This window comes from Phyllopteryx taeniolatus, chromosome 11 (genome assembly GCF_024500385.1).
Source record: "Phyllopteryx taeniolatus isolate TA_2022b chromosome 11, UOR_Ptae_1.2, whole genome shotgun sequence".
In the NCBI taxonomy this organism is placed as follows: domain Eukaryota; kingdom Metazoa; phylum Chordata; class Actinopteri; order Syngnathiformes; family Syngnathidae; genus Phyllopteryx; species Phyllopteryx taeniolatus.
In genome coordinates, this window is record NC_084512.1 from 13,168,027 (window position 1) to 13,187,395 (window position 19,369).

The 19,369-nt window shown below is 41.5% G+C and overlaps 2 protein-coding genes across 2 annotated transcripts in view; both read right to left on the reverse strand.

The window, feature by feature from the left end:
• The window catches only part of itga9 (integrin, alpha 9), a 62,448-nt gene extending 57,005 nt beyond the window's left edge, over positions 1–5,443 (reverse strand). Inside the window, exons 1-3 of the mRNA XM_061789995.1 lie at positions 4,991–5,443; positions 4,699–4,826; positions 2,917–3,023 (exon numbers count right to left, since the gene is read on the reverse strand). Of these exons, the coding sequence (XP_061645979.1) occupies positions 2,917–3,023; positions 4,699–4,826; positions 4,991–5,178 (423 nt within the window). The 5' untranslated portion in view covers positions 5,179–5,443. The remainder of the gene's footprint in view (positions 1–2,916; positions 3,024–4,698; positions 4,827–4,990) is intronic.
• Positions 5,444–6,280: 837 nt separating this feature from the next.
• Positions 6,281–19,369, reverse strand: part of golga4 (golgin A4) — a 41,192-nt gene continuing 28,103 nt past the window's right edge. Inside the window, exons 17-25 of the mRNA XM_061788900.1 lie at positions 19,235–19,356; positions 18,770–18,900; positions 18,391–18,477; positions 12,949–12,969; positions 12,187–12,255; positions 11,779–11,854; positions 9,214–9,311; positions 7,871–7,957; positions 6,281–6,880 (exon numbers count right to left, since the gene is read on the reverse strand). Of these exons, the coding sequence (XP_061644884.1) occupies positions 6,863–6,880; positions 7,871–7,957; positions 9,214–9,311; positions 11,779–11,854; positions 12,187–12,255; positions 12,949–12,969; positions 18,391–18,477; positions 18,770–18,900; positions 19,235–19,356 (709 nt within the window). The 3' untranslated portion in view covers positions 6,281–6,862. The remainder of the gene's footprint in view (positions 6,881–7,870; positions 7,958–9,213; positions 9,312–11,778; positions 11,855–12,186; positions 12,256–12,948; positions 12,970–18,390; positions 18,478–18,769; positions 18,901–19,234; positions 19,357–19,369) is intronic.

The following is a 19,369-nucleotide window of genomic DNA, read 5'->3' on the forward strand; positions in this document are numbered from 1 at the left end:
GACTGAGTGCAATAACTCGGAGCTTGCCATCATTCCGGGAGGCTTGACGAAGGAACTCCAACCGCTGGACATCGGTGTAAACAGGGCGTTCAAAGTGAAGTTGAGAGCGGCGTGGGAGTGATGGATGACAGATGGCGAACACAGCTTTACCAAGACTAGGAGGCAGCGCCGTGCGAGTTACGCCACAATTTGTGAATGGATTGTGGATGCTTGGGCTAACGTGTCTGCTTGCACTGTTGTTCGAGCTTTCGTAAAAGCCGTGCATCATTTCTGAGGAGCCGCACGGCAACGAGACTGACTCCGACGAGTACGAGAGGGAACCTGGCGTGTTTGATTGAGAACTTGCCCAGCTGTTCATTTCGGATACAGAAGATGAGGACTTTGATGGATTTATGAATGAGGATTCATAAAAAAAATAACATGAGTACATTGTTAAATACTTCAATAAAGTACAACCAAACTCAGTTTTGCTCCCGCTGCCTTTTTAAAAACATTGTTTTAGCGTGCATGCATGTTTTAAGCTAGCGTATGTTTTACACAATAATACCTTATGTATGTGTTAAATACAGAAATAGACCCCGTAACTGAGACTGCGCCTTTTAATGCGGTGCGCCTTATGGTCGTGAAAATACGGTAGTTGATTATGTTTGAAATAAACTACAATCTGAGGAAAACCATAATTTCAGTAAAAACATGGATCCAGAAGAAGTAACCTTGTCATATAAATCACCAAGGTATAAATCTCACAGATTTATATTCAGATCTTCCAGATAAGCAGAAGCTCCGAGAGAAAAGAGCTTTTTCTATTTCTGGTCCCAAACTATGGGATGACCTCCCAGTGCACATTAGACAAGACCACGCACTGTCCAATTTGAAAACGCTTTCCAACACTTTAAATCACTCTCCTGCAAAATGACAAAAAAGGTAGTGAGCCCACTTTAGTTCTCAGTGGCTCATTTAGTAACTGAACTGCGTAATTTGTCCCAGCCAACGAGTGTAGAAAAATAATGAAGCAAATCCAGTGGTGTGAAAGTGTTTGCCCCCTTCCTGATTTCCTATTATTTTGCACGTTTGTCTCACTTAAATGTTTTCCATCATCAAATAAATGTAAATATTAGTCAAAGACAACACAAGTAAACACAAAATGCACTTTTTAAATGAAGGTTTTTATTATTAAGGGAGGGAAAAAAATCAAAACCTACATGGCTCTGTGTGAACTGTTTGAACTTTTTGGAAGGTGTGTGTCCGATTACATTTGGCGTAAAAATAACACCGCATTTCAGAAAAAGAACATCATAGCAACAGTAAAATATGGTGGTTTTAGTGTGATGGTCCGGGGCTGTTTTGCTCCTTCAGGACCTGGAAGCCTTGCTGTGACAAATGGAACCATGAATTTTGCTGTCTACTAAAAAAAATCCTGAAAGAGAATGTCCGGCCATCTGTTCGTGACCTCAAGCTGAAAAGAACTTTGCTTCTGCAGCAGGACAATGATCCAAAACACACCAGCAAGTCCACCTCTGAATGGCTGAAGAAAAGCAAAATGAAGATACTGGCGTGGCCACGTCAAACTCCTGACATGAATCCTATTGAGATGCTTAAAATGACGGCTCATACTGGAAACCCCTCCAATGTGGCTGAATTACAACACTTCTGTAAAGATAAGTGGGCCAAAATTCTCCCACAGAACTGCAAGACACTCATTGCAAGTTATCGCAAACGCTTGATTGCTGTTGTTGCTGCTAAGGGTGGCCCAACCAGTTATTAGGTTTAGGGGGCAATCACTTTTTCACACAGTACCATTTAGGTTTGGACTTGTTTTCTCCCTTAACAATAAAAACCTTCATTTAAAACGTGCATTTTGTGTTTACTTGTGTTGTCTTTGACTAATATTTTAATTTGTTTGATGATGGGAAACATTTAAGTGACAAACATTAAAAAAAAAAAAAAAAAAAAAAAAGAAATCAGGAAGGGGGCAAACACTTTTTCAGCTATATTGTGTGTAATGTTTATATTCCACGCAGAGATTTTCCAATGGAGATTTGAACCACGAGTATGAGGCAGATGTACATAACACTGTGCTAATGCAAATTAAAAGTTACATAAGTAAAATTGTAATGAAAAAATCTCATAATAAACTCAATGACTGAAATTTAGAAGTTTCATGTATTTCAGTGTGTGTATTAGAAAGGCTTGATGTTGAGAAGAAATACAGTAGAATCAAATGCTGAATGCCACTGAGGTCATACAATGCAAGATGTCAATGCATCTTGACTTGACTTGCGCTCAGGGAGCATCATAGGATTACCTCGGAGGGCATAGTGTTTTATTTTTTCTTTGGCTTTTTCTCTCCAAAAGAAGAAAGAATAAATAAAGACCGTTATGTTAAATAACACTCTCCTTCTAAGACTCCACCATAAACATTAGGGGGGGAAAACGCCAATGTACATTTAGCATGCAACGGCCATGACACAAATTGAGGGACGTCAGACTGGGGGACTTGTGGTAGGGACTGTACACAGCGATTTGTTCACGAGCCCCTCAAAAGTGAACTCTTCAACACACAGTACCAATTTCCACAATTTTTAGTCAGTACTTTCTGCCACCTTCTGTTTGGAAACCAAGTACTGACTAAACCAAAATTCTCTTTTTTTCTCATGTCAAAGTGTTGTTTGGTTTCTTCCGTGCCTAAGGAACAGCATCCTAAAACATATGATAAAAAGTCCCTGGGAATAACGGTGCTGTAAAATAAAACTGAAATGACATGAAACTGCCCCAGGCATGTCATAAGAAACTTACAGAAGGCAACTGTTGTCTTAAAGAGAAAATACCAAGAAGTGATGTTAAACCACATACTGGGACTATTTTTTGAAACAATGATGTCGTTGTAATCAAGCCAGTTCTCGTTAATCAACTCACCAGTACTCTGCCGTCGGCTGTGTTCTGACGGGCCAGGCTTACTCCCATCCACTCATCGGCTCTGTCCCCTTGGCATGTCTTCCCACAAGACTCTCGGGGCTTGTTTCCTGATGGGACAATGAGAGCAGTTTGCAGACGTCACAACAACAGGACAAAGGATCCCTAACAGAAAAAAAACTTGTCGGCTATTGTCATACTTCTGGGTCCTGTCCTGTCAGTTTGGCAAACAATATCCTGACGCTTTATAAACAGGAACGTTGTTTGTTTAAATGTGGTCGCTAGGTAGCTGCACAGCCATAAGCCAAGAGCATACTCTACATGTACAGTGGAATTTCTCACGGCAAATCCTCCAAAAATGGTACAATTTGGAGTTCAAAGAAAGATTTAAAGACAAATAGGCCTCAAAACTCAGGATTCCAAACCCTTGTGATGTCTGACGTCACACAAGACATCAGCAAATCTTCAAAAGCATTCAACTCCGTGAGTGTGGTTTGCTTTTTCTTTCTTTTTTTTGTGATCATACAGAAGGCTAACAGTGATTAAAAAATGTGCGATGGTCTATATATATATATATATATATATATATATATATATATATATATATATATGAAAGGGTCTGGCTGCTCAGTATAATATGAGCAATGCAATTAATTAAATATCACATTCACAAGCTAATTTTAACAAACAGATGCTAAGATACAGTAAATGGCATCAAGATAAGCATAATGCCTTATACTGACTACCAATACCAGAGAAGCTGAACAAAAAAATTACACATTTTTACTCTTCATATGTCTTGCAAGCATCTTCAAAGAAAGTTTTTAAAAAGTTTGACTTTTAGTTTTTTTACGCAGTGGCGAACTTCTTTTTACATTTATATGATAGTTTAGAATGTGAAAATGTTACTTAAAAGAGCTCCTGTAGCATTAATTAAGCTTTTATGATGGCAGCAGTTTAAGCATCGAGCAAATTAATTGAATGTAATGGTTTTCGAGGGGTACAATTGTTTTGAAATTAGAACAACTTGAAAGTCAAGCCGTATCACAGGAACGGCTTCTGTTGGACTTTGTAGATTTGATTGTGTTGTGATAAGATGAATGCATGACAGTCGATATTTTTCAAGCATGATGGCATGTGTGTTTGTATAAGGTTTGTTTTAAAATAGCTTACAGGATGTTTATGGAAATCAGAATTAGTGACAAAGCTACATCATTGCAATGTTCTACTGTCTGTCCAACATGTTTTCTCTTAAATACAGGATATTGAAAATTTGGTTAGAGTAATGTTACACTTCAGGACGTAGGTTAGTCAATTTTCAACACTTTCGTGTCTGAAATGATCAAGAAGATACTTTCTGTAACTCAGCATGTGTTTTTGGTGGCACACTGATTATATCAAAGCCATGCACGCACCCCGGTGTTCTTCACCACAAGAACAGAGCATGAGGGTGCACAGTGGGTGGTGTGTTGTGGAAGCTCAGCTATTTTGGCTTGTACACATTGAAAATATTAGCCAGGGAATAAATCATATTTATCCAAGAAACTAGCGGGAAAAACCTCTGCCCACAGAAGCCTCTTGTCTCATGTGAATGTTGCAGGTTATGTACCAAAAACAAAAGACTAGTAAAAGGCCGTATTAGTCTGATAAAACAAAACAGATGTTTTGGAGAGTTTATGTAGGTTTTGGAAGGTGAGACTGTGTGTCTAGCACTTTTCTTGTGTGGGAGCTTGTTGTCTCAACTGAACACATGGCTGCGGTGTGGATGCTGCAAGCTCTACTGACCTCTTCCCAAGTCCATCTCTGTGCAGCGGCGCTCCGGGTTGCTGTGGACTCTGCACTTGAACACAGCACCAGGAGCTTGCACAGAACTACTGTAGATTGAGTCGGCCCTGGGCGCCCCTACTATGACCCTGAGAGGACACATCAAGAGAGGAAAGAGGATGAAGAGTGGTCATTACACTGCCATTACAATCTATGTTTCGTTCAGCATCCCTTCCACTTCAATCAAGTGTCTTCACATTGGCGGTGTATTGAATTTAATGTCACAGCAGCATTGGCATCAACTGGGACTTACCAGCGCGTGTTGTCATGATAATGCTCCAGCACAGAGTAGCCAAAAAAACTTGAATTAGGTCCACGGAACACCAACGGATGTTCCAAGTCTATATTGTATGAGAAAACCACAGAAATAGAGAGGCACACGTGTAAAATAGTTTGTACTCCCGCTTTTTGTCTTCGACGAGGAGCCATTCCTTTTTGCATGTCGTGCGTAATTACGCAGTAAAAGTGTCCAAATGAGGGGGAAAACAAGAAGGATAAGGCTGTTGTACGCCGGTCAAAAAGTTCCCCAAATAATGTAGAGCGTTTTTGCCGCTCTATCGTAGCATGTAAAATGTAATGGCATTAGGAAAAGCTTCGCTGAGGAAAGTGAACGGGCGACAGAATAACGGTGCGTCAGCTTCTCTCCATTATCAGTCCATCTGATCAAGTTGCTGCATTCTGGCAGCAAGACGCGCAGTTTAATGCGGTCAGCCAACATCAAACTCACGTGCAGTAGCAGAGGCGGAACAGGAAGTAGTGATAGTCTTTAACAAAGTAAAAGCAAAAGCGTTTGGTGAAAAGGACGATAGTAGCTCGTCGCGGTCTGAGATTTTACTGTGAAAGAAAAACGCGAGGAAGTTGGACTTTGTCGAGCACAAAAGCATATAGCCTCACACGTGAGCTTTGGAGGGGCGACATTTTTTGGCACTGCAATGAGAACACACTGCCTCCCTCTAACGGTGATACACTGAAGGTGGAATAATTTAATACATTCACTAATTGAAGCTTCAATTGAGGAAAAAAAACGTTCGAGTTTTATTGACTCAGGTGTAGCTTTTACCCACCTATGCCTTAACTCCTATTACATGTAACAGAGCAATAACGACACTACAATAGATGCATTTCTACAATTTATTTATTTAATTGTTTTTACATAAGCCACAATTATAACTTACGTTCGGAATATTATGGAATGCGTACATGCGCAAAAAAAGCATGGGAAAACATGCATTCCTGTTTCATAAAGGTCAAATCAGGCCTGCATTATATACAGGTGTTTGGGGTCTAATTATTTTCAGTGCATACTTGCTATAAAAGCTTTGGGTATAATGGGTATATTTATATTGTGCTGTAAATCTGGTGCGACTACATATATTGTACGTATATTGAAGGCAGCTGAGAATAAGCACCAAATTCTCTCAATTCAGGTCTATTAAGATGGAAAACGATGATCTGTGACCTTTTTAACGGCATGAAAACATGGCGCTTCTTGTGAGTTTGCTCCAAAAGTGCCAAACAAAAGAAACGAGCCAGGCATTAAAGATACTTTGTAAATATGATTTAATTTGTTATACAGAAAATGTATAGCAAGATATAACTATAGAGCCCTCTAGTACAGTTTCCATTATTAATACAAATTACAGTGTCTTCTGGGGTCAGAGTTGGAAAATAAAGCTTGGGGATGGGGGGGAAGGGTCAACAGACGGCTAATTTAAATGTGCAGTGAGGCCAGAGTTTAAGGGCATTTACAGGTTTGCAGAAGACGTGAACCAGACAACAACACAACAAGAAAACCTATAAATCAACTGACCGTCGGCCTTGATATGTGATAAGAGTACCATTTATTGCACACCGATCAGTATAGACACATTAGAGAATTGAAAAGTATACCTTCGAAAACATAAATTAATCTCAAACAAAATGCAGATTTATGGAAGATATGTGTCTGAATTCCCTCATACTTGTAGTGTTACACACACACTCCAAACTATACAGAGCACAATAAAATCCAAGTAGCCATTCATACACGCATACATACACAAATAGATAATGCAGAGAAGGGTTTGATCAAATCCTTGGCAGTCTTCCCCTTCAGCAGCGGCTGCATGATTTTCATCGCAAAGCATCAGACGCTCAACCAGTGCTGCAGAAAGACAAACATAAATCGTCTGTACAGTGTTTGTATCGTATTCTGTAACAAAGCACTTTAAATCTGCTATACTCTGTCGACAGCCATGTATGGGCATTCACAATTCACATCAGATACTCAGACTGTACTTCAAGTATTAAGTGTATATATGTAATTAAAGTAACCTAAAGAGTAAGTACACAAACAAAACCCAAGTTACGTGTCACATCTTGTTTAAGAGGTAGCTTGCGTTGGTTCTGCTTTGTTATCAAAACGTTTTCTCGTAGCTTGGGTAAAGTTGTGAACTGAGTAACAAAAAAACAAAAAAAATCTCAATGAGCTAATGATAATTGGAAAAATACAGATTACTCCTGTGTGTTCTATCAGATTAGACTAGAGAGAGATTAGAGAATGTTTGATGTCAGAAGCTTGTGGTTTTTATTTTTAGGCTGGTACAAGACAACACATTCCCCACGAATCATTGTTGTAGCTGAAAATATCAAAATTCTCTCAAATAAGGCCAGGGATTTGGAATATTTTGCTACACTGAATCTGTTGCATCACCGTCGCTAATGCTCCTTGGTTCAACAACCCCAATTTCGCTGTTGTCCCTGTTTTTTTCCCACCTAATAGGACTCCAAGACCACAATAAATCAAGATCTAACCGTGGTTGACTTTACCTCTCTCTATTTACATGTTTTTTACAGTGTCTTCACCCACAGAGGTTGGAAAAAAGTAACAAGCCTATTTTAACAAGGAGTAGAAAGTATAGATATGTTTTTAAATGAGGGAGTACACATATGTGAAATATAGTACAGTATTTGTACTTCCCACCACCGTCAGATCTACAACAACAAGGTGAAGTATACAAACGTGTAAGACGTAGTATACATTTTAGTCTTAAGTCTGTGCACTACTGATTTCCATTCTAGCTGACTTTTATATTTTACGTAAATTAGACAGATTACCGGTCATAAAGTACATAAAATAAAAGAACAGCCCTACCGTTGCTTTGGACTCCTCTTTGTCCAAAACCTTTTGAGCCTCGTCTGGAGGAAACTTGAGCATGGACGTTATCACTTTGGCCATCGTCTGTGAGTGACATCAAAACAGAAAAATAAAAGTTGAAACTTAATTGATTTTTAGTTTGACGTCATCAGCAAATCAAACTGTTTTATATCAAGCGTAGAATAGTAGTTTAAGATCACACGCACATTATTAAAATGCACACGTGATGCACTCATCCAATCAAAAAACAAAAAAAAAGAAATTTCAGAGATGATCACATAAGAGAAAAAAAATTTGCATTAAATAAGAGAAAAATCCTTATGTGCATAATCAACACCAGGCCTATCTGCCAGGGTGCATGCACTAAGCCATAAACACGGGGATAATCAGGAACACGGCTGCTACACAGAGAAACCCAACGGCTCCGCTAACAATAAACAGGACCAGCGTGTCTTTAAATGTGTGCGTCATGCCACACATATGCGCTCGCAGTCTGCCTGCAGGACATCCTGCGCACAAGGAACGCTCCCATGCTGCTGTTAAGATGGACTCTCAGGAAGCTGCTGCGAAAATCCCGCTGACTTTAGGACCTTATCAACAGCACTGGTAATTAGAGAGATCAATGTCAATTAGAAGTGGACACATATTCTATGCTGCAGATGGCCATCATCGGGCACCCTTGTGTCATTGGGTAATGTTCCCATTAAGCCAAAACTAGCTAAACAGGACAGATTGGTCAACACTTACGGTCACTGGCCACTATGTAAGGTACAGCAGCTGTCTCTTTACAATGATACAAATGCTCAGTTTTTGGTATTATATATTATGTCTATTACTTTGCTGTTGTGTATAGATTTGTAAAGGCAGACTGATTGGTCTTCTAATGTTTTGGCTGTTTAATGTTTAAACTGTTTGCTTGATAATAATATATACATGTATTTGTTTGTGCTTGAGTCAATAAAAAAAACCTGTAAAAGGACAAATATCTTAAGTTTATGTTTAATAGCTGAATTACCCGTTTTCACCAAGATGTGAGTTTTCCTTACTGCAATAAATAAAAATAAAAAAAATACTGGAACCAGAAGAGGGGGTTTGCATTCATTCATTTTTTTTTTTTTTTTAAACCTCCACATGTTATAGCTTCCACAGTTGTGAACGCTTTGGTTTATTTGAAATATTTTAATAGATCAATAAAATATAACAAACCATACTTCAGCAATAAGAAAACAAGGAAATAACTCAGTGCCAACAGCTCAGTCCAACAACAATTTCCAGAGATGGAAAAAGGCATTAATTTGCATTGTTTGTGCACAATTATGTAAGAAAAAAGAAAATTGTACTTTTGTTTCTCGCCCCATCATGTACTCAAACAGCACTTTCTTCAGGTACTCCATCTCAGTGGCTTCTGAGAGGGGCTCGGGTTTGTTCAGTGCAGCATCTGTCAAGAGAAAGTCAAGTGAATAATAATACAGTACGTGACTAAGACTAATAATCCAATGACATGCCCCAAACTGTTACAAATTTACTTGTTAGAGCTGCCCCTTCCTCCCGGTACTAGCAAATTAATGGGGCCACTTTGCACAGTGGCATGGCTGCAAATTAAACACTAAATAAAAGTGCAGGCTAGTGAGTCCAGGCTCAGCGTGAAGAAGCTGAATGAGTATTTTAATTCTTTGCCTAAAGGTATATAACATTACACTTTCAAAATCAATGAATGCCCATTGTTGGCGAGGGCTGCTAACACTTACTACTGGCATACACAGATTTTACTACTATTTAACCATTAGCACATTTCAGTTGCCACTCGCTTCTCTGTGCCCGTCTGAAATAATAACTGAGACGGTAACATGCAGGGTGTCCACAAAGGCTCTTTTACAATTAGGGGGAGGGGGAAAAAAATACTACAAAAGCAATTGATGAAATATGTTGGTGAGATTTGTTCCATTAAGCCAATAGTGGTTATCAAAGTTTTTATCCACATTGGATTTGTCTATTGCAGGTGCCCTGTTGATGAAACATGTTCAATGCTTTCAGTAGACCCCCCTAAAATAGTACTCCTAAAAGAAAACAAAAAGAAGAAAAACTGGATAGGAAGACTCAGTGAAACTACAAATATGTAAGACATCCACCGGCACAGGAAATTTATGGAGACAAGGACGGAGAGTTGGATAAAGGCTTGTGTGCTTTGCGTAACTAATGGTGCCCTTTTAGGAGCCAATATCACCATAATGTGCCTTTGGGACTCCCCCATTTTACCCGAAAAAAGCTGAGATTTTCCACTTCATATTTATGGTATCAAGTAGATATGATCTTAGAAAAGCATTGGTCAAGCTCCCACACTTTTTTTTAATCAAGTCACTGCAAACAAACAATGTACATGCAAGCAGTAAAATATGTAAGCTTGCTGGCAAGGTGGACGATAACAGGGCGGACATTCTTGACTAACGTTATCATTTAATGAGCACAAGGTGGACTTCACGTAGCAACATGATTCAGTTAGTAAGCTGACTGCACTGTTTCACAAATATATTTAGATCGTCTCTTAAGTTTTTATATCAACCGATATTTCACTATGGCAGAATGGACATGTTAAGCCTGACAATATTCAACTCCACATATGATGAAAATTCCATCTGCAACTATTCACTGTTCCAGAATCTATTGAAGAAAAACTAAATGATGGTACCTGGTAGTAATGTTACTGAAAACATAAAACAAATAATTCTTTGATCTGCTGGCATGAAGTCATGGCTGACCAATAAATTCCATATTGCCTCTGTCCTTCTGACCCCACGATGCCCCAAACAGACGATACTTTGTTATCAACCTATCCGAAAACACAGCTGACTTGGTGGCGTATTCAGACACAATGACCATAACATTAGGATAACCTGCACAATAAGGTCATTGTCAGAGTGGTACCAATTACACATATGTTAATAAGTTAATGTAAATTTCAATGGTGTAAAAGTTCCACACTCCTTACCTAATGCAAACATTTTTTCTTGAATGGGTCAGTAATGAAACCATTATGTTTTGGTGCAGATCTCTATATGCAAAGAGTTCCATCGTTACGTAACATGCATTACTGTCACACATTACATAAAATATTACATTACACATTAAGCACTTTATATTGAATGTACGACAAAAATGCATTCATAACAGCTGTGGTAGTGGAAGGACTACAATACAATAATCAAAATGCCATTAAATTACATTTGTGTACCTAAAAAAAATTGTCTTGTGAGAGAATAACAATGTGATCAAAAAGGTAACACAGAGAAGATAAAATATGTGTCGAGGAAATAACGGTTGGCAGAATGGAGTCAGAGTGCTGTGTATAATAATTTACAATCCCAACCTGCAAAAGTCATTATATCTGAGTATAGCTGCTTCACAGACACCCCCTCCACATTTCACCTTCTAACAGCGGCTTCACTTTATTACAGAAACAGAAATAGTTTAAAAAGGGGAGGATAATTCACTTGAGCCCATGATAGGTTTATAATACTGTATACATGAAGATGTGGCACTGATTTACAATACCAGAGGGTTAAGCCACAGATCTTTTTATGTAAAATCCTAATACCTAACGTTAACCTTGACCAAAGGCCAGATGAAACCACAGAGCTCATCTGAGGCCTCAATCAGACTTAGCCATATTGTTCTCTAAAGCATACCTATACCAGAACACACGGCCATATGCCACAACACCCCCACATCCTGCCTCTTCAACATCCTGTCCTCGCTGCTGCGTGAGGAGACATGGCCAGTAACAGATAAGCTTATATGCATATGCTCTCGCCTAGGTGCGGCAGTTCAATTTTGAAAGCTTTGTGTTACTGAGCAAAAAAAGGGGGAAATGAACTCCAGAAGCAGAACTAAGCGATTCACAGTGTTACCTTTGTATGTGCTCCCCAGATGAGTTATGACTGTGTTCCGGTGGAAGCATTTAATCTTGTCCTCAAGCGAGTGAATCTAGAAACATGCACAGAAATCATCATAAAAGTCATTTGACCCCAGCAGGTTAAGTCTCTCCATTAGTTTAATTGATATGTGGTACAGATGAGAAGCACTTTGTAGACCATCCCTCGGGATGTTTGTGAGAAAGATGACGTATGGGAGCAAAACTGTGGGAGGCGTTGCTCTGATTGTTTATAGGGCTAACAGCAAATGTAAACAGATGTGCAGTAATTAAGTTGGAGAGCAGTAGCGCTTGCTGGAAGCCACTAAAGCATTGGAACACACTACACGAGATTTGCCGTTCACTTGTCCCTGCTAAAAGTGCACACTCCAGACCAGATAGTCACCCTCTCAACAAAGCCTTGCTCCTTCAGTCGAGCTTCACTCAGCAATGTTGTCTTCTCAGCAAGCTGCGCCTGCAGAGCAGAGGAATGAGAGGAGGGAAGCAGTGAGACCTACAAGGAAACATTGGAACAGGAAACAATACTGTGTGTTCTTACAATCATGCTTATTCATCAATGGAAACCACTACAAGGCCAAAAGACTCCTACTACCTGGAAACAAACTATTTAACCCTAACTAATATAGTGAGTGGCTTCTCACTTTCTTAGCAAACATGTCAAGACAAAAATCCTGTCAACGTGTGGTAATATTAAATAATGCAGAAGGGTCCAATTAGGGGCCTGCATTAAGCTAAGAAAACAACTAATGAGATTGCTAAAATGGCTGGAGTTAAGAAGTTCAATATATTTTATATGCATATAAAACTGTAAATAATATCAATTAGCATCAAATCCAATGAAGTTGGAAATTGGAAAAAATATATCTGTTAAATAGTTGAAATAAGAAAAAAAGATATTAGGAACCACCAAGATCATTTATTGATGATGCAAATAGAGCTGCCATTTACAATGTGTGTCCAATGAATGGCATAATGATATTCCTTATTTTTGGGCAATAAGTAAAATAGTAATTGAGGTCTAAAAAGTTAGTGAACACCGTGAAACACTCAAGCTTGCGCACACGCACGCACACACACACGCACGCACGCACGCACACACACACACACACACACACACACACACACACACACACACACACACACTTACCTGTAGTTCCTCAGGGCTCATCTGTGTCAAAGACAAAAGAAAGCAAATATTGAGCTTGTTCAATGTATGTGATAACACTAAAGTTGATTGTAAGATATATTTCAGACATGCAAACACCAAAGGCATGAAAAAGGTGACCAAAAAAAAAACAAAAACAAAAAGAAAACATTGTAAGTGGGGTCTGGGGGGGATCCCCTGGACCACCGCAGAGAATGTTTTTTTAAATTTTATTTTAACATAAATTAAGCAATCTGGAAGACTGAAGAGTACAATATGGCAAAAAAAAACTAATTTTCTTCATGCAGAAAAACTTGACACCGCTTTAAATTTGCCTCATTTCTTTGCTTTTTTGTTCTGGCCTCCAACTTGAGCCCAGCCCATCTCCACCTGCACCTGATGCCTGTGCCACATGAATGGCATCCTCCTCTTTAAGTACTCTCATTCTGGAAAATAATTGACAAATCATTGCTGGTTTCACTTTATTTTTCACCATTACCAACTTCAAAGGCTAATCCCAAATGCATCATTCATTTATTCATCTTCCGTTCCGCTTAACCTCACTAGGGTCGCGGGCGTGCTGGAGCCTATCCCAGCTATCTTCGGGCGAGAGGCGGTGTACAACCTGAACTGGTTGCCAGCCAATCGCAGGGCACATACAAACAAACAACCATTCACACTTACGGGCAATTTAGAGTTGTCAATTAACCCTACCATGCATGTTTTTGGGATGTGGGAGGAAACTGGAGTACCCGGAGAAAACCCAAGCAGGCACGGGGAGAACATGCAAACTCCACACAGGCGGGGACGGGATTTGAACCCCGGTCCTCAGAACTGTGAGGCAGATGTGCTAACCAGTCGTCCACCATGCCGCCCCAAATGCATCCTCCAGGAAAATATAAAGTGCAATATTTCACTGTTTTTATTGTCCATTTCTGAATTCGAAGTTAGTTCATTCTGTGTTGTAACATAATCATTAACATCGCTCCGTCGCGTAATACATTTAACATTAACATACGTAAACTAAGGAGATAATTGTAGGCGCGTTTCTTATTCATCCATCCATCCATTTTCTACCGCTTATCCAAGGTTGGGTCACAGGGCCAGCAGCATTAGCAGGGACGCCCAGACTTCCCTCTCCCCAGCCACTTCATCCAGCTCTTCCGGGGGGATCCAGAGGCGTTCCCAGGCCAGCCGAGATAATAGTCTTTCCAGCGTGTCCTGGTACATCCCCGGGGTCTCCTCCCGGTGGTATGTGCCCGGAACACCTCACCGGGGAGGCGTCCAGGAGGCATCCTAATCAAATGCCCAAGCCACCTCATCTGGCTCCTCTCAATGCGGAGGAGCAGCGGCTCTACTCTGAGGCCCTCCCGGATGACCGAGCTTCTCACCCTATCTCTAAGGGAGAGCCCGGACACCCTGCGGAGGAAACTCATTTCAGCCGCTTGTATCCGGGATCTTGTTCTTTGGTCACGACCCACAACTTGTGACCGACCATAGGTGAGGGTAGGAACATAGATCGACCGGTAAATTGAGAGCTTCGCCCTTCGGCTTAGCTCCTTCTTCACCACAACGGACCGATATAAAGTCTGCATCACTGCAGACGTTGCACCCATCTGCCTGTCGATCTCCCATTCCATTCTTCCTTCACTCGTGAACAAGACCCCAAGATACCTGAACTTCTCCACTTGGGGCAGGATCTCATCCCCGACCTGAAGAGAGCACGCCACCCTTTTCTGACTGGGAACCATGGTCTCAGATTTGGAGGTGCTGATTTTCATCCCAGTCGCTTCACACTTGGCTGCGAACCCCTCCAGTGAGTGTTGGAGAACACAGCTTGATGAAGCCAACAGAACCACATCATCTGCAAAAACCAGAGATGCAATACTGAGACCACCAAACCAGACTCCCTCTACACCTCGGCTGCGCCTAGAAATTCTGTCCATAAAAGTAATGAACAGAATTGGTGACAAAGGGCAGCTTTGGCGGAGTCCAACTCTCACCGGAAACGAGTCCAACTTACTGCCAGCAATGCGGACCAAACTCTGACACCGGTCGTACAGGGACCGAACAGCCCGTATCAGGGGGTTCGGTACCCCATGCTCCCGAAGCAACCCCCACAGGACTCCCCAAGGGACACGGTCGAACACCTTCTCTCAGTCCACAAAACACATATAGACTGGTTGGGCGAACTCCCATGCACCCTCGAGGACCCTGCTGAGGGTGTAGAGCTGGTCCACTGTTTCACGGCCAGGACGAAAACCACACTGCTCCTCCTGAACCTGAGATTCGACTTCCCAATGGACCCTCCTCTCCAGCACCCCTCAATAGACCTTACCGAGGAGGCTGAGGAGTGTAATCCCCCTGTAGTTGGAACTCACCCTCCGGTCCCACTTCTTAAAAAGAGGGACCACCACCCCAGTTTGCCAATCCAGAGGCGTGTCAATCAGGACAGCCCCACAACATCCAGAGCCTTTAGGAACTCCGGGCAAATCTCATCCACCCCTGGGGCCTTGCCACGGAGGAGCTTTTTAACCACCTCGGTGACCTCAACCCCAGAGATAGGAGATTCCGCCTCATAGACCCCAGCTCTGCTTCCTCATGAGAAGGCGTGTCGGTGGAATTAAGAAGGTCTTCGAAGTATTCTCTCCACCGAGTTGAAGTCAACAGCGCCCCATCCCCACGATACACAGTGTTGATGGTGCACTGCTACCCCCTCCTGAGACGCCGGATGGGGCACCAGAATTTCCTCGAAGCTGTCCGATCCTAGGAGCTAAGTTGTCTGGAGCTTCACGTTCCTGGTAGGGTCACCCAGGTCCTAGGTGAGGGACCAGACAAAACGCTGCTAAAGGATCCCTATGATGAAGAAAACAAATGGATGTAGGTTTCCCTTTCCCGGACGCGGGTCACCAGGGGCCCCCCTCTGGAGCCAGGCATGGAGGTGGGGCTCGAAAGCGAGCGCCTGGTCGCCTGCACCCATGGGGCATGTGGGGGGCACGTGGCCGGGCACAGCCTGAAAGGGTAACGTGGGTCCCCCTTCCCATTCGCCCACCACCTGTGGTAGGGGCCATAGGGGTCAGGTGCAGTGTGTGCCGGGCGGTGGCCGAAGGCAGGGACCTTGGCGATCCGATTCCCGGCTGCATAAGCTGGCTCTAGGGACGCGCGTTTCCTAATTAATACAAAATGTACTAGCGGATCAACTCGTCGCCGATGTTGGGCCACGACCCGCAGCACCGCAACAGGAAAATACAAAAGACCAGTGCAACAAATACGACACGGGCTGATCTGTTGAGCAAAAATGTTGTTTAAACATGCTCCAGAGGTGGGTATAGTAGCCAAATATTGTACTTAAGTAATGGTACTGTTACTTGACAATAATGTGACAATAAGTAAAAAGTAGTCCTCCAAAAATGTAGTTAAGAGTAAAAATTACACAGTGACATAATTATTCAAGTACTGAGTAAATAGTAACGTCAGATTTATTTATTTTTAACCACAGCATGAACATCAATAAAAAAATTCAAAAATAAAATGTGAATGTGCAAATTCTGATATTGCTGTGTGTGTGTATGCACAATCAAAACTACAACTGCAATTTACTGCACAGTGTTTTCTAAAGTTATAAGTGAGCTGATATATCCACGTTTGGGCACAGTCCCAGACAAATACTACAATACATGAAAGCTGTTGTTTTTGTTTGTCAAAATGTAAACAAGAGTAGCTCGCCGTTGCCTTCATGGTAACGACGACCTTCACAAAATGGTGGCCACGTTGGCACGACAATCAGACGGGCTGCCTTATCTGGTGTTAATACCTATGCCCGGAAAGCCCAATAGATGATGTGTGAGATCATGTGACTTTCTTGTCCCATTTGATTGGTGAGCTAGACTTAAACGTCACTACCGCTTAAACTGGATTAGCGCAAACGGGGCCCGATGCGGAAGTTGTAGTCTCATGCACGAAATAGTTCATTAGTAAGCAATAATAAATAAATAAAAGTAGCGAGCAACATTTAGATCATTGTAACGGAATAAAAGTACCGTTACTTCTTAACAGCAGAAGCAGCGGAAGTGTTTTTTCTGGTCTCGTCAACTCCTGTGACTTATCCAAAACATGTCCCGAGTGCACAGGCGGAAACTCAGGTCAATGCGCTCACATATTAGTCCGCCACGGAGTAATATTCCCAATTACATGTGTGTGTGGATGGTGGATGTGTGGAATAGATCGAGTTGCCAGCGTTCAAGGAATGTGAACATTCCTCAAGCAAGCCTTAAACGAACGTCCTCTCCCGAGCAACGGTGACCACCAACATGTTTTTCCCTATTTTGTTCTTATAAACACGGCGTGATCCATTATTGTTGTCATCACCATGGTAACGAGTGTATCCGGTCGCGTTTGAGTTGACAAGATGAAGCCCGGTGATCGTAAAAAAAACGGGACGCGGTGGTATCGGAATACAAGATTTTATTGCAGTAGTCTGACGGTGCAATCGTGAAAGACCAAATTTGTCTTGTAGTCTGATCCGGGCATTACACGTCTGTCTCAGACGTGTTGTCTCTCCCACACTGCCGACATGTTTTTTTTTTAAATAACTTTATTGGTTGTCAGATATTTACAGTACCACGTCAAAAGCCATGTGTCAAGGCTAAAAATAAACTAGCTTTTGGATTCGAATGTACTGTACACAACGGGGACGTGGAGTACATATCTTTTGGGGAGCCAATGAATGACGTCATTGATCGGATCGGCGAATTATGACATTAAAGGCGATCAGCATAAAATGCTAATTATCGGCCGATACCGATCAGATCGGTGTAAAGTCAACTCTTTAGATGACGAATGGTTTTTGAGGCCCTTTGCAGAGGAAGGCCTCCCTGAGCAAAAACCCATGCAATGCATCTATAAAAGCTATTACTTCACTGGGGAAATATGCCATAGAGAGAATAAATCTTGTGTATTTTAGCATGTGTGGTAAAGATAGAGGAATCAGCACTTGGCTCACATTATAACATCACCTGGTTCAACCATCTCCCTGGGGTGCTTTTGTCCTACCTGGCTGCTTTCCAGTGTGCATTTTCTTGCATGATAGTGTTGCTGAATGAGGCCTTGAGTCACCTCACAGAATAATAATTAAGAGCAGGGACAGAGGCTGGCCTCGACCTCGCAATCTCTTGCTTTCCAAAAAGAACATTCCTGAGCAATTCAAATTAACTCCACATCTTCCGGTACACTTTGGAGAGCAGCCACTCGACTGGTCGGACTGAATTATGAGAGCAAATTGTCCCTGAACTTGAGGGAAAATGTATCATAACTATTTGGTAACTTTTAGCATACAGTAAATGCATTTTGAGAGTTTTGAAGACAGACGCGCAGCACTTAAATGGCCTTTTGTTTGCATGTTTTACAACCCCGGAAGAGCTGCAGTATGTCACAAACATTTAGTACCTCAGTAGTGCTGCGGCTCCTAGCTTGGAGTTCCTCCAGTTCTTTCTGGACCTGCCACACTCGAGTCCCCATCTCCTCCTCTCGACTCTGAAGAAAACAACAATGGCTGCGTCATTTCCTATATATCAATAGCGCATCATAAGTCAAGAATGTTGGTCATGTCACTGCCTTATTTCAAAACTCCACCCTCTAAGACAGTCTGATCATGAATATTGCCTGGCATAAAATCCGTTCAAATGAACACATTTGGAACGCGATGGGGGTGAACCAAGAGTTTACGCAGGGTACAAATCTGATTAGAAAGACATTCTTGGATAGCTTCTACATGATGGCTGTGATTGATGGACACAGGGGCTGACTGAATAATTTGGTTCAGTACCTGTATGACCTGCTCATATTTCTCAACAGTTCTGTTCAATTCATCTTCCCTCTGGGCAATCACCTTCTTCAGCTGGAAGGTTTCCTCTCGATTACTACTGAGAAGCTCTGCCTCCACAATCTGAGCCTTCCCTGCAATGTGTAAAGGAGAGTCAGCACGTCACAACCACATTCATCCTCTAAAGCCCCTATGCAACACTATTTAGCAGTGGAGGGGAAATTAACATCAACAAAAAACTGCAAATATAGTTTAGACAATTAACTAACAATGCATGATTCTTTCAGACGTCACCAGTCATGTTTGGTACATACATTATTTAATTAAAGAACTGCTCTATTCACATTTGAGTGCAAGTTTGAGCCCCGTTTCAGAGAGTTGTCAATAAAATTAAGTTCTTCTATTGGTTCTTTAGTTAAGACATGTCGTAAGAAAAAAGTAAAACGCAATTAAAGAACATTATCCTACCAATGGTTTCTTTCACTGCTGTGTCTATCTCCTTCTCTTTTACGGCCATTTGTGTGTGGAACTCCCTCATTAACTGCTTGATTGCTGAGTTGTGCTTCATTTCGATGTCTTCTAATTCCAATCTGTTGGATCAAA